Source organism: Lagenorhynchus albirostris, chromosome 17, assembly GCF_949774975.1.
Source record: "Lagenorhynchus albirostris chromosome 17, mLagAlb1.1, whole genome shotgun sequence".
Classification (NCBI taxonomy): Eukaryota; Metazoa; Chordata; class Mammalia; order Artiodactyla; family Delphinidae; genus Lagenorhynchus; species Lagenorhynchus albirostris.
Genome location: NC_083111.1, coordinates 67,294,111 through 67,309,557, shown reverse-complemented (window position 1 = coordinate 67,309,557; position 15,447 = coordinate 67,294,111). Strand labels below are relative to the sequence as shown.

The window sequence follows — 15,447 nt, the reverse complement described above, 5'->3', positions numbered from 1 at the left end:
GTCTTCAGACAATCCAAGCTACGGCAGAGGGAGCAAAGCTGGAAAACTGCCTCCAAAATAAGTGTCACCAAAGTGTCATCTACATTGGATGCCATCAAACTCCACTCCTGAGAACCCCGTGAACTCCACACTTATTTGCTGAATGCGTGCTTCTTAGAGTAGTCCTTTAATCAGAGCTAAAATTCCATTAGTGGAATCTAGAAAACAGAAAAGGTATCTTATGTCCTCAGTACTGGCGTGCCTCTTCTTGGCTTCTTATGCCCTCCAGTCACCATAGCTAGTTTAAGCCTTCAACTCAAGTTTGTTCAACTAAATCTTCAGAGTAAACCTTGTATCTGGTTCTGCTGCAGTTTTCCCTCGATTGCATGTGTTATCAATATGACTTAATGGGGAAGAACAGAATACATCTGACTACGTTTCAGGTACTTTTCTTTATATGCACAACTGCTAAGAAAACGACAGTGGCCCAGTCACCTGGCATCATGTTACTCTTCAGAAGAACACGTCAGTCATAACCATATGGAGTTATTTTATTAGGGCAAGTGTATGTCCTGTAACTTATTTCACTTGCGAGCGTGACTGGTGAGGCATCTTCCTCTCTTTCTCTACATGGGCTGCTCCCGGGGCCTGGTCACAACATGCCACCACAGTGGGGGCAAATCACCTTCCTTTCGGGCTGGGGGCAAAGCTTCAGTTCTGGGACCACCAAGCGGGGTTTCCTCCTGCAGCTGCTTAACCTAGAAGGGGGGGTAAGGAAGGAACAATTAGAAAAGGAGTTGAACTGACTGTCCAATCTCTCTGCTACAGGGAAGTGTAGGCATTGTTTCTACTGTGTCACATGACACACCCTGATCCTCACTACTGAAAAGTGTTGTTTGTATATACCGGCATTATCTTTTTTTTTAATGTAGTGTCCTTCCTTGTCTCTTGTAACATTCTTTATTTTAAAGTCTATTTTATCTGATATGAGTATTGCTACTCCAGCTTTTGATTTCCATTTGCATGGAATATCTTTTCCCATCCCTTCACTTTCAGTCTGTATGTGTCCCTAGGTCTGAAGTGGATCTCTTGTAGACAGCATATATGTGGGCCTTGTTTTTGTATCCATTCAGCAAGCCTGTGTCTTTTGGTTGGAGCATTTAATCCATTCACATTTAAGGTAATTATCAATACGTATGTTCCTATGACCATTTTCTTAATTGTTTGGGGTTTGTTTTTGTAGATCCTTTTCTTCTCTTGTGTTTCCCACTTAACAGAAGTTCCTTTAGCATTTGTTGTAGAGCTGGTTTGGTGGTGCTGAATTCTCTTAGCTTTTGTTTGTCTGTAAAGCTTTTGATTTCTCCTTCGAATCTGAATGAGAGCCTTGCCGGGCAGAGTAATCTTGGTTGTAGGTGCTTCCCTTTCATCACTTTAAGTGTATCATGCCACTCCCTTCTGGCTTGTAGAGTTTCTGCTGAGAAATCAGCTGTTAACCTTATGGGAGTTCCCTTGTATGTTATTTTTCGTTTTTCCCTTGCTGGTTTCAATAATTTTTGTCTTTAATTTTTGCCAATTTGATTACTATGTGTCTTGGCATGTTTCTCCTTGGGTTTATCCTATATGGGACTCGCTGTACTTCCTGGACTTGGGTGGCTATTTCCTTTTCCATGTATGGAAGTTTTCGACTATAATCTCTTCAAATATTTTCTCTGGTCCCTTCTCTCTCTCTTCTCCTTCTGGGACCCCTATAATGCGAATGTTGTTGCATTTAATGTTGTCCCAGAGGTCTCTTAGGCTGTCTTCATTTCTTTTCATTCTTTCTTTCTTTCTTCTGTTCCACAGCACTGAATCCCACCATTTTGTCTTCCAGGTCCCTTATCCGTTCTTCTGCCTCCATTATTCTGCTGTTGATTCCTTCTAGTGTAGTTTTCATTTCAGTTATTGTATTGTTCATCTCTGTTTTTCTTTAATTCTTCTAGGTCATTGTTAAACACTTTTGCATCTTCTCGATCTTTGCCTCCATTGTTTTTCCAAGGTCCTGGATCATCTTCACTATCATTATTCTGAATTCTTTTTCTGGAAGGTTGCCTATCTCCACTTCATTTAGTTGTTTTTCTGGGGTTTTATCTTGTTCCTTCATCTGGTACACAGCCCTCTGCCTTTTCATCTTGTCATCTTTCTGTAAATGTGGTTTTTGTTCCACAGGCTGCAGGATTGTAGTTCTTCTTGCTTCTACTCTCTGCCCTCCGGTGGATGAGGCTATCTTAAGAGGCTTGATGGGAGGGACTCTATAACTGCATTATCTTTATGCCCACATTTTAACTCGGACACAAAAGCTGTTCTCCTTAAATGTTTTCCCATTCTTAAAACAGCAATGCTGAGAACAAACCCTCCTACCCCACCTCTTACTCATTAAGCAAAACCCTGACAATTACCATTCCAATTCCCCCTTGTTATGGTTCCCCCACCTCTTCCCCCCAAAAATGTTTATTTTTGTGTCTCAGCTAAGAGGTCTCCAAAAGCACTATTAAGAAGCTTCAATTTGAATACATTAGGGATGTTAATTTAAAAGCCCCCCAAATAGCAATGAGGACAAGAAATAACATGAAATCACAGGTACAAGTGTGCTCAGTTCTGCCCCCACTGCCCAGCTACCCCTTTTCCAGCGATCTCCGAGACCATCACTGTCCTAATAGAGGAGGAGACCTAAGACACCCACTTTCCAGATCCATGATTTTTTGAAGCTTCCTCCAAAAAAACCAACTCTGGATTGTGGCTAATCTGAGCCTCAAGCACATGTGCTGTTTAATAATGTCAAAGAGACGGAACTGGTAAAGGAGGAATGTTTTGGGGAGAAGTGGTTATCACAGTGACCACCTGCAGGATGAATCTGCTGCTCTCCATGAATCAATATGCCTTGAGTTCCCAAATGCTGACATACTTCTTAGAAAACACTGCCCTCCTTGGTCACAAAATCATGAATTTAAGTAACCCACTATCCAACCAGTGTCCCCTTCCAGCTCATTTGCTTAAATGCCCCCTTGAAAATAGTTCTTGAAACTCACAGATGCTGCCAGTTCACAGGTCCTCACACCCAACTTGCCCTTCTTTCTGCAGCAGCCTCTCTGTCTACTTCCCTCCTTTATCCAGCTAGATTCCATCACGACAATCACTCCCTCTCAAATAAGTTCCTCGTCACTCTTGACAGTGGACAACCACACCGTCTACCTTCAAACCTGCAACCATACAGCTCAGTATTGCTAAAAAGAAAAAAAAATACTGGAACAAACTGGTGTCACAACATGTTAATTATTCTCAACTTCACATGGGCCTTCACCACCACATGGCAATCTTACTACTATTCTCCAGCAAGCTCATCCTCTGCCCACAATTATCACACCTTTTCCACATTCTCCAAACATGCTTTGCCCACTTCCTGGCTTTTCCTGACTTCACTTAAAAAAGAGAAGCCATCACATCGAAGTCTGTCATTTCCCCATCATCAAAACTTCTAACCCAAATGTATTTATACACATCTTTTGTCCAATTAGAATGGAGGAAGAATCCCTTCTCCTTCCAAAGGCCCCCACACATGCTTGGGATCCCACCCCTCTTCTCAAAAACTTTCCTCTCTTCAGCACTACCAATTTCTCCCTCACCCCAGATCTAATCAGCATATACACATCATTTATCTTAAAAGAAAGTAATCCCCCAGCCTCCAGTTACTGCCCCATTTCTTCGTTCTCAGGAAATCTTCTCAAGAGTCATCACTCCCTCCTGTTTACTCTTCCTCACCTTCTGATCAGTCTTCGTGTGATAGAAATGGCTCTAATCAAGGCCACTAATGCCCTTCCTGTAGCCAAAACCTTTGGATGTTATTTCTAGTACTCTATTCCATCAAATCAAAGATGACTTGGCCCCAGCCATTCTTGTTTATTTTTTTTTTGGCCATGTGGCACAGCATGTGGGATCTTAGTTCCCCCACCAGGGATCGAACCCATGTCCCATGCAGTGGAAGTGCAGAGTCTTAACCATTGGGCTGACAGGGAAATCCCCCGGCCATTCCTGAAACACTTTCTCTTGGATCTAAGGCTCTCAAACATTTCTGTGGCTTTCCCTCCACTTCCTTTATGGGGGAGAGGGCACCCAGAAGAGACCCTCATTCTGTGGCTTTTAAAACAACTGATAACTCCCACATTTCTATTTTGAGCTCAAATCTCTCCTTTGAGTTGAGTTCCAGATTCGTACATCCAAAGTCACCCTCTGACACCTGCACCTGATGTCTCACAGGATTCTCAAATTTAACATTCGTAAATTTAACATTTAAAACTGAACACTTGATTGTCCCTTTGATATCTGTTTTTTCCCCTCTTCCTTATCTCAATAAACACCACAACTATCCTCCAGATGTTGAAGTTTAAAACCTGGAAATCATTCTTGATTCTTCCCTGTCCTTCACTACCCACCACCCCCACCCCCCATCCAATCCCTCTTCACATCCCTGCAGACAATATCCTGAATTTACTTCCTTCCATATCCACTGCATCCACCCTAGTGCTAGTTGCCATAATCCTTGGACTAATCTACTGCAATAACCCCAAACTGGTCTCGCCAATTCTCCACTTGCCCTCTCCAATATATTTTTCACACTACAGCAAGATTGACTTTTTTAAAATATAAATCAGACATCATGAGTGGAAAAATACCCAAGGTGCTGGTGGAGAAGGTTAAGGGACTGTAGGGCAGAGCAAGGTCAGGCAGAGGACTATGGAGCGGAAGGAGGGAAGAAGCAAAATCAGAGAACAGAAAAGCCAGAAGACCAGGGAACACATTTTAACCTATTTCTAAGATGGCTGTAAATGTTACATTTAACACACTTGAAAGAGAAAGTACATCTGAGAGGCAAGGGGCCAGAGTAACTGTCGGAGCTGGAATCTGGACCTCTGCACGTGGGGAACCAAACCTCAGCTCCTTCCAGGTGTTGACCATGTGGGCCAAACTACATGGTAAAACACAGGCAAGACTCACCTCTCGCTCCCAGCTTTCTCTCCGCAGTTTCTTCCACTGCTCTCTCTTGGCAAAGTAATCAGGATACATTGCCTTCTCGGAAGGATGCCAGTTATCTAAGCACCACTCGGGAACCTGTCAGGAGAGGAAATCACGGTGTCATTCCACAGGACACATTTACATGTCAAGGGTAGGGCCTGCTCAAGAGACAGAAGACAAAAATCAAGGTGCATTTTTATAACCATTCCAAGTATCAGACTGTTTCTGACACTAAGCAAAACAGCAGAGGACCGAGACAAAGGAGAATGCCTTAGAGTGAAACAGCCTAGGGATGAAAAACAGCAAGGTCAGTCCAAAGAGAACTGGCATCATTCCTCCCCTACCTGAGTTCTCTAAAGATCCAACGTGGCTGTATGTTATTTGGAAATATCACTTAGAATACTAAGCACCAATTGAAATTGGTTAACTTTAAGGTCCAAAAATGAGTTATTTACCAATTCCTTTAGCACTTTGCTTTGCCGGAAAGTTTACTGCAAGACCTTGGCACTGAATTGGGAAAGAAAAGTCGTGATGGCATCTGGGAGAGAGAAAACTGACACTGAAAAAAAAAAGTGTAACTGTCAGGAAAGAAATGTCCTAGCTGCCCCTAAAAGGGCAAGTGGTTTCCAAGGCTGAGGTTCGGGATTTGAGACACCTGTGGTCCTCACCTACCTTGTAACACTCGTATCTCTCATAGGAGGTACCCCCAGGAGACTCAGGGAAGATGTATGGCTGAGGATGCTGACAGTGCCAGAACTCTTCCTCTGCCTCCCTCAGCAGCTGGGTGGCCTTCACCATGTCCTTTTCATCCTTATGTTCATCAAACCGAGCTCTCATCAAACAAGCAAAGTACCGGTACTTGTCCCTTAAACCAAAATGATTTTGGAGATTAGAAATGGTATCTACTCAATTAGGCAGTATTACTGTCTGACAAGAGGCAGTACTTCCACTAACACCTTTCAGGTGAGTAGCGTGACTTCCCAGCCCCTCCCTGGACCCTGTCAATGGAGCAGCCACATCATTACGACGGCTTCCCTGACAGACCCCAAACACCAGCAACAAAAAGCTACTGTATTACTGATAAATACAACCTAACCCCTTTCCCCTGTCTCCTCTATCGCCTCTGTAGGCTCATTCAACATTCATTCAATGACAACTTACTGCATTTCCTCCTACCTTGTGCTAGGCACTGTGCTAAACTCTGGAGACACGAAGATGTAGAAGGCACGTATTACTGATACATAGTGCAAAGAGTGTTGCTCAAATCAGACAGACCTGGGTTTCAATTCTGACTCTGACACTAGCTGCCTGACCTTAGGCAAGTTTCGGTCAGGTTCTAGAAGAAACCATGGGCAGAGATCATTTACGGGCCTTTAAAATTTTTTTTTATTTTTTATTGTAGTTGATTTACAATGTTGTGTTAGTTTCTGGTGTACAGCAAAGTGATTCCGTTATACATAGATATATATACTTTTTCATTATAGTTTATCACAAGATATTAAATAATTGTTCCCTGTGCTATACAGTAGGACCCTGTTGTTTAGTTTATATACAGTAGTCTGTATCTGCTAATCCCAAACTCCTAATTAATCCCTCTCCCCAATTTCCCCTTTGGTAACCATAAATTTTTCTTTGTCTGTGAGTCTGTTTCTGTTTTGTAATTAAGTTCATTTGTACCTTATTTTAGATTCCACATATAAGTGATATTTATCTTTCCATTTGACTTACTTCACTTAATATATAATCTCTAGGTCCATCCATGTTGCTGCAAGTGGCATTATTTCATTCTTTTTTATGGCTCAGTAGTAATGGGGCTTTGATAATCCAGGCCACAGATGACAAGGGCTTGAAGCAGGCAACAGTGATGGATGGTGACAAGAGAAAAACATTTAGACTACAAAGTTACAAGAGCAGGCTATGGAGTCAGATAGCTTAAGACTGTTTCAGCTCTGCAGTTCCTAGCTGTGTAACCTAGGGTAAATTATTTAAAGTCTTTAGGCCATGGGTTCCTCCTCCATAAAAGAGTTAATAACAGTATCTATATCTTAGGGTTGTCCTAAAGATTGGATAAGCTAAAACATATCAGCACACTTCAAACAGTGCTTGGTACATCCTTGGTGCCCAACGTAAGCTACGAACATTATTACACTGGGGAGAGAATTTACAAAAATCAGTGTCCAACAGCATACAAGTATGTATGTTGTTGGCAGAGGGGTAAGTAGGGAGTACTTGAAAATAATGCTAAGACTTAAAGCTGAGTGACTGTATTACTAGTAATGCCATTGGCTGAGGCAGGGAATTTGGGAAGAGAATCAAAATGAGGTAGTGAAAAGAAAAATACGTTCAGTTTTAGAGAACTGTAGGTAATCTAGCAAACAGCTGGAAATACAGCTCTACAGACAAGTGAGCATAGGTGGTAACTCAAGTCCCAGCGTTAGATGAGGCTGCCCAAAGTATACACAGCAATGACCAAGGGCCTAGGATGGACCCACACAGAACAAATAGCACTATGAGGGCAAATGGAAGGAAAAAAATCAGGCAAGTACTGAGAAAAGATGTCAGTGAGATTTAAAGAAATGACGAGTCAGTGTTATCACAGTAACTACTTTTATCCTTTCCTCCAATATTAATATTCTCAGATGTAGTTCAACAATACCTGAATGCCTGATGGCTTGACTTCCTTCATCTTTATGAAAGATAATTGTGTATGTTATCTGTTGGTTATATGTCCATCTTCCTCATTAATCCATAAATTGCTACAGCTGAGAAAGAAGCCTTATTAACTTTTGTCAACCACCACAGAACCTGAATTGCAAATTTTCAGATGAATAAAAGAATTAGGGAAGTAACTAACACTACAGCCTTGAACCTGGCCATCTTCCTGCCTAGTAAAGAGAAGTAGATCAATGACTTTACAATAATCCCAAATATACAATCTGGGCTTCCAGGATCCTCTCCACAACTCTTCCAGATGTACTCAGTTTCCCATTGTTTAGAGGTTTTTCTCAGAAGCCCTTCTCCTGACACTAGGTTTTAGGATTCTGCTAAGGGCACGGAGGCCTGGCATTCATACATCTTGGGTTGTCACCCCACCATGCATTGCATCTAGATCACGAAAACCTATATGTTTTAAGACTGTGTTCTAAGACTAGTCCCAGACGGACAGACGGAGGAAAGAAGTAGAGAATTATGTGGGAGGTAAAGAATTCGGTGGGATGTGACGCTAATGAAAAGGACTGAATGAAGCTAAAAAGAGAAAAGCTGATGGGAGGGGTGATGATGATGTTTTGGAGTTAAGACACCTGAGTTGTAATCCTGGCTCGGCCACTTAACCAGCTGCTGGGCCTTGAGCAAGTCAGTCTCTTGCCTCTTATTTTAGCCTCTTATTTTCTCATCTATAAAATAAGGCTAAATAATCCCTAACACCCAGAGTTGTGAGAACTAAAGAAAATAACGCATTTATGATTACTGCCAGTACCAGAAACGAGAAAGTCACGAAGGAAGCTATTATTTAGTGAGCGCTGGAGGCATGACCATTTCCATGTTTGGCACTTCCTTTCTCTTAATCGTCATGCAACCCTCTGCGCTGGGTCCCGCGTCCGTTTTCCTGATTAGAAAACTGAGGCCCGGGCCAGATAAACAAGTCTTCAAAGTGTCCCAGATGTGGAGGCCGAAACCTGCATTCGAACCCGGGTCTAGGGGAGGGCTCCACGGGGCAAGGGGCCGCCTTCCCACCCCGTCCCAGAAGTCCTTGAGCCGCTCGGTCCCCAGAGCCTCTCAGCCTCTGTGGCGGTCCCCGGGGTCACCTCCCCGCGCCCTGGGTCCCCCTCGCCCACCTGTGGATGCACCACGACTCCAGGTGGCGCAGCGCCCGCTTATAAAGCCGCAGCACCTTCTGCTGGTGGGTCAGGTAGGCAGCCGGCACCGAGAGAGCCATGACTACCACTTCACCTTCAGCGGCCGCGGGGTATGCCGGGAAGCCGGACGCCGGCGGCGAGGGGGCGGGGCTTCCGGCGGGCGGGGCGACGGACGGCCGCTTCCGCTTCCGCCAGGGAGGAGCTGGGGCCGCAGTCATGAGTCGCTTCAAATTCGTAGGTAAGACTTTTCCCGGGTTTGGGGCCTTTCTTTCGGTTCCCGGGCCTCGCGCACCGCGGCCCCAGGGCCCAGGACGTGAGCTCTCCGGCTTTTTTTTTTTTTTTTTTTTTTTGCGGTACGCGGGCCTCTCACTGTTGTGGCCTCTCCCGTTGCGGAGCACAGGCTCCGGACGTGGAGACTCAGCGGCCATGGCTCACGGGCCCAGCCGCTCCGCGGCATGTGGGATCTTCCCGGACCGGGGCACGAACCCTTGTCCCCTGCAAAGGCAGGCGGACTCTCAACCACTGCGCCACCAGGGAAGCCCGCTGTCCGGCTTTTTGAGGGTTGAAAGTGCACTCTGTGGAGGAGGGTGAGGGGAGGCCTCTGGGTGTCGGTAATGTTCTGGATCTCAGTATGGGTGCTGGCTTCACGGGTGTGCTGCTTTGTGAAAATTCACGAGCTGCGCAGTTACGGTTTATGCTTTTTCCAACATATGTGTTGTGTTCAATAAAAAAAAAGGAAATAAAACAACTAAAAAGCAAACGAAAGGCCTGTCACTATGTTCTTCTCCATCCCACTTGCACCTCCCCGCGGTTTCCCGTTTCTTTGGCGGAGAGGAAGATGGCTTCGAGGGACTCGTTGACTCAGTAATTCATATCACAGTAACTGGGCGCCTCTGGTGGGCCAGGCACTGGCCTAGGAACACAGACACGGCCCCTGCTCTGCTGGCATCACCATCTGGTGGGGGAACTGGAGGACACACACAGTGGGAAGAGAAACAAGTTTTATACTTGGCAAGTACAGTAATCTATTTGGCATCGGTAGAACAAGAGATGGGAAATTAGACAGAAACTAAAGGAATAAGCATATTTAGTACCAGACTTAGGAAAGCCTGGGGGAGGTTGTAAGAGCTAGGATTGGAAGGGTGACTTGGAACTCGAATGTGTTGCTGAGTTTAATTTTCTGTGTATAGAGTAGAGCTTCACTGAAGGCTTTTGACAAGGAGCATTCATTAAGTAAATCATTGAATGCCAGTTACATATTGGGAGCCTTGAGCTATGGCATACAGCAGTGGGTGAAGCTGGGCATGATCCTTATCTTTGTGAAGTTTCCAGCTACCTGAAGGTGGAAAACGACAGTGATCACGTCTCTGCTTTAGTAAGGTAGACAGCTGTTGTGTAGGTTTGGTGGGTCATAGGGACAGACAGGGAAGCATTTCAGAGCTTGAACAAGGGCACTGGAAAAGGGAGAGAGAAATGGAAGAGAGGTACATATGCAGCATTTAGCAGCTGAGTGTTTATAGCAGGTAAGGAAGAGTGAACAGTCAGAGATGACTCGGTGTTGGGATAAATACCTACCTAAACATGAAATGGAAGCATGGGTAGTTTGGCAGTGGGTGGGAGATGTAACGAGATCTATTTGGATTAGGTTAAATTTGAGATTCTTACAGAACATCCAGGTGGAGACATTTACTGGGCAATTGGAAATGCCTGGCACTCAGGAGAGAGCTTAGGATTATAAACTTAGAACAGTTACTTTAGGCAGTATTTTTTACAGAGACATTGTACTAAGTATGTGGAATTATAAAGAATCTAGTGGTGCAGTTAGTTTTCAGACTGGAGAGGTATGTACAGTCAAAGCAAATGCAGGGGAGAATGTTTAAGTAGCACATTGTTAAAGTGCCACAAAAGAGGTTTTTAAAAATGCTGTGGGAGAGCCTGGGGTGGGGTTGGGGGATGGGAAGGTCATCAGAGGTTTAGACACTATCCAGGTGTGGTGTCTCTCAGCCTGTTTATTGCAATCTGTGATATAATTGATGGGGGAGATGGGGTAAGAGCCATGAAACACCTCACAAAAGACAATTATTTTTTTCTTTTAAAGGTTTGTGTTTGTATTGTAATAAAAAAACTAAATCCCTGCCTCAGGTTTTGTCTCCTTAAATCCATGCTCTGTGTAGCCTCCAGAGTGGTCTTTATAAAAACCAAGTCAGCTACATTTTTCTTGTGCTTCAAATCTTTCAGTCACTGTCCTCAGGACAGTTGAAGTGCCTTAACATAGCATACAGAGCTTTCTGTGGTGTGGTCCTGCCCGCTTTTCCGGCCTCATCCTTTTTATGCTCTATAAACACTTGGAGGTGCTGTTTCTTGCCTATGATAAGGTTTTAGAGTGGCAGTTTGGGGTCGTAATGTCCCCTCTGCCTCTAATCTCCTCTTGCCTGTTTGATTTTTACCTGTTCTTTAAGACTACATAACTCTACCCTTTACTTCACCCCGTTATTTTATAATTAAGATATGTATGTGCCTTTCCCACTAGACCACACTCTTTTAAGGCAGGTACTTGGTGGTATTTATCTTTGTTTCCCAGGGGCTTAGTACAGTGACTGTTCAATGGAAGTATGAATGAGTGGGTAAAACAAGATGTGTTATTTTAGTACTAAGTTTGTAAGAAAATTTATAAAGGAATCTCAACCAGATAAGCTAGAAAAGACTTCTTAAAGAAGGTGGGCTTAATTGGAACAATTTTTTTTTTGTATGCTCTCCTTCATTTCCACTCTCCTGAGGTAACCGGTGTCTAAAGTTTATATCCTTCCCCTATTTTAAAATTTATACAGAATCATAAAAATATGCAAACATATTCGATGTGTTTTTTACAACAAAAATGGAATCATACTATACATTCTATCTTTGTTTTGTGACTTACTGATAGTTAATATTTATTCCATGCCATTTAAGAAGTTCTGCCTATGACCCACTACTCAAATCTCTGCCCAAAATAGTCATGAGCAGTACTTTGGAAAACAACATATTAGGCCCATGGACAATTGGTCCATGAACAAGCTTTACATGGAACAGTTGCATGAAGAATTAAACCAGTGGAGGAAGTTCCCTGGTGGTCTAGTGGTTGCAATTCGGGGATTTTATTGCTATTGCCCGGGTTCAGTCCCTGATCGGGCAACTGAAATCCCACAAGACGCCTGGCACAGCCAAAAATTTTTAAATTTAATAATAGTAATAGAAAAACCAGTGTTATAAGAGCAGCCTTAGATTTTGATTTAGGACAGCTGACTATCACCAGGTTGTAATCCTAAATTTCCCCCTTCTCAAATTACGTAACCAATGGCTGCCCCTTACAACTACAACCAGTGTTTCTAATGTGGGGAAGGAGGGCGGGAAGCAGATGTATTTGTGTTTTATGGGAAACATTGCTCCTTCCTAGAGGACACTTCAACATTGTGTCCTCGGTTATACTTGAGACTAATTTCTGTGACATTGAGTATCATACCACAGATGACTATATCCTCAGTCTGAAAGCAATAAGAATCTATGCTTAATCATTGCAAACTGATAGAACTTGGGATGGAGTGGAAGCTCTCTTTTCAATGCTGGCTGGTTCATGCTCTGAAACTCACCCACCAAAGGTCACTTAAGGACATCACCAGGGGTGATGGGGTGGCAGCAGTGATGTGTAAATCTGGATGCATTTACAACATTTCTTTGGATGTCCTGTGTTTAACTTTGAAATAACATAGTGCCCTTTTAAAATTAAAAGGTATTTTATCTCCTAAATCTTCCAAAGTAAAATTGATACTCCAGGGAATCTCAGGGTGTTACATACTCTGGAATACCCCTCGTTTGAGAAGCATAGGTTTAAGGTGATTCCTATCTAGTAGCCTCTGCACTCCCTCCCACCAAATGAGCCAGTGAGCAGCTGGCAGTAATTAGTAGCAACTACCCCTTGGGGCCAACCAGCTGGGGGCTGTTAGGTATCTAAGATTTATCAGTAGTTGTGTTATTTTAACAGGATTCTGATCCTGCCCTGTGTCCCTAGAAGCAGGCTGATTGGGGCTGCTGGCCATCTCTTACAAATCCCATCTCGCTAGGGACTGGACCTTATTTTCTATTCCCTGTCTTGGATTCCCTTGAGCAACCTGGTCATTCATTCATTCATTCATTCTACAAATATTTACTGAATCTCTGCTGTGTGCCACCTGATGTACTAAATTCTAGGACTCAGTGGTGGGTAGAAACTAGGTTACAGTCTAGTGGTGGAGACAGCCTCTTAAGTGCACTAATGACTTTACCACAGTGACAGAGAAGAGGGCACTGAAGAAAAGGAATATGGTTCTCTGGGCATTTGATGAGGAACAGAACTTAGACTGGGAGGTCTAAAAAGGCTTCCTTGAGGAAGTGTCACTTGGACTGAGCTCTGAAAGATTAAGAGTTAAGTAGGCAAAGGAAGGCAGGGGGAAGGTTCCAAATACAACAGCCTGTGCAAACATTCTGTGGCAGGAGGGTGCATAGCACTTTTGAGAAACTGAAAGAAGACCAGCGGGTCTGGAGCAGAGAGAAATGGGGAAGGGGTTGAGGGAGGAGGGAGAATTGTACAGAATCAGCTAGAGGTTTGCAGAGCTAAGATCCTACCATGTTAAGGGTGTATCAGGAGTGACAGGTAAGAGTACCATGATCTGATTTATGAATGAAAAGAAACCTTCAGTCAGGTGGAGAACAGAATGAAAGGGGGTCAGAGTAGCATCCAAGCTGGAGTTGGTTGCTTCAGGTGTTATGGTGGTAGTGGAGATGGAAAAAAGTGCACGGATTGAGAGCTTAGGAGATAAAATCCACCTACTTGGTATATACAGATTGAGAGAGAAGGTGATGCCATAGATTGTCTTAGTCTGTTTTGAGCTGTTGTAACAAAATAGCACAGACTGGGTAGCTTATAAACAACAGAAATTTACTTCTCACAGTTCTGGAGGCTGGGAAATCTAAGATCAGAGTGCTGGCATGATTACATTCTGGTGAGGACCCTCTTCCTGGTTCGTGGCTGGTGCCCTCTTACTGTGTCCTCACATGGAAGAAGGGGCAAAGGATCTCTCTGGAGCCTCTTTTACAAGGTGGTCTTGTCCAAAACAATATCCAATCTGGAGCCATGTATTTGAGTGTCCTTCAGATTTTGAATCTAGCACAGAAATTGGCCAGCTTTCCCTTAAAGGGTCATATGGTATATATTTTTTATTTTGCAGGCCATACATCTGTTGCAACTACTCAACTCTGACCTGTCACTCAAAAACAGCCATAGATAGATACTATATAAACAAATGGGTGTGGCCATGTTCCAATAAAACTTTGTGAACACTGTGAAACCTTAGTTTCTTATAATTTTTACATGTCATAAGAGCTATTCTTCTTTTGACTTTTTTTTTTCAACTTTTAAATGATTCTTACCTTAGGGGCAAACAAAAATAGACAATGGCACGCAGGCCGTAGCTTGCCAACCCCTTGATCTAGCGCATTTCTTCATGGCACTGCCTTGCAGAAGCAACTTGGTCTGCCATGTAGTGGTGGTTAGCTTGTTCTCTAATCGCTTTTATTTCCTGTAAACTTGAAGTTATATCTAAAGGCTAAAACAATCGTAAATTCTCTACTTGCTGTCCCTTTGTATCCCTAGATCATGGTGACAGTGGTATGACATGGTTCATTGAGACCAGTGAGGCATCAGTTTGGAGATGTATTTTTCTTTTGGTTACAAACAGTTTTCCACTTTTTTATTGTTTTGAAAAATAAAACTAATACTGGCAACAGTTTTTAGCAGTAATGCAGTAATGCTTTTAAAGCCAGCTAATTAAGGAGAAAATTAATGGAAAAGAAACATTGCTTATCCTTATAAGATGGCATGCCACTAAATGTATGAATCCCTCAGTATTCCCCCCCCCAATCAGAGTTAGTGATTTTCTGCTTTGCCTTTTTTTCTTCCTGTCATGCTCTGTCACCCTTACCTCTCATGTACTTAGTTTTTCAAGCTAGAAGTTGATGTTTGTACAGGATTTAATTTTTTTAGTTTACTGACAGTAGGCATACATCTGATAGGAATTTCTGAATTTAAAAGATACTGTCCCTTATATATCAGAACATTTCGAACAAGTTAAATAAATAGGATTTTGACTGGTTTATTTTCGTGGTTGCATCCTGAATCATAACCAAACTGACTTACATTTGGCTATTTAATAATGAGGTCTTGATTGGGAGTGTTAACCACTTAAGGTAGTATGACAGTATAGCTAATGTTGACTAAAATTCCATTTGTTGTTCGCATGTTACAGAATTTATACTGTGCCCAGTAATAATACTAATAATACTAATAATAATTACATTTTATAAGGCTTTTAATTTGCAAGATACTTTCACATTCATTTTCCAATTTGAGCCACATTTCACTCCTGGAAGGAGAAATTTTATGCCCACCCTCCCTATTAGTGAGGAAACTGAGGCTCAGAGGCCTACTCATTTGCCCCCAAATCATTCAGCTGATGAGTCATAATTCCAAGAATTCTGATTCCAAAGCCCATTG

The 15,447-nt window shown here is 43.0% G+C and overlaps 2 protein-coding genes across 4 annotated transcripts in view; one reads left to right on the top strand and one right to left on the bottom strand.

Moving 5' to 3' along the window:
• Nucleotides 1-512: 512 nt before the first annotated feature.
• Nucleotides 513-9,004, bottom strand: NDUFB9 (NADH:ubiquinone oxidoreductase subunit B9). Its single transcript, XM_060128434.1, has 4 exons — nucleotides 8,862-9,004; nucleotides 5,698-5,890; nucleotides 5,008-5,121; nucleotides 513-737 (listed from the first exon to the last, which is right to left on the bottom strand). The coding sequence occupies exons 1-4, from the start codon at nucleotides 8,960-8,962 to the stop codon at nucleotides 606-608; spliced, it is 540 nt and encodes a 179-aa protein (XP_059984417.1). The 5' UTR covers nucleotides 8,963-9,004; the 3' UTR covers nucleotides 513-605.
• Nucleotides 9,005-9,057: 53 nt separating this feature from the next.
• The window catches only part of TATDN1 (TatD DNase domain containing 1), a 38,252-nt gene continuing 31,862 nt past the window's right edge, over nucleotides 9,058-15,447 (top strand). The window contains exon 1 of one of the 3 annotated variants that reach the window (XM_060128506.1): nucleotides 9,058-9,120. In XM_060128506.1, the coding sequence (XP_059984489.1) occupies nucleotides 9,099-9,120 (22 nt within the window). In that variant the 5' untranslated portion in view covers nucleotides 9,058-9,098. The remainder of the gene's footprint in view (nucleotides 9,121-15,447) is intronic. The other 2 variants (XR_009536560.1, XM_060128509.1) reach the window with 2 other exon arrangements.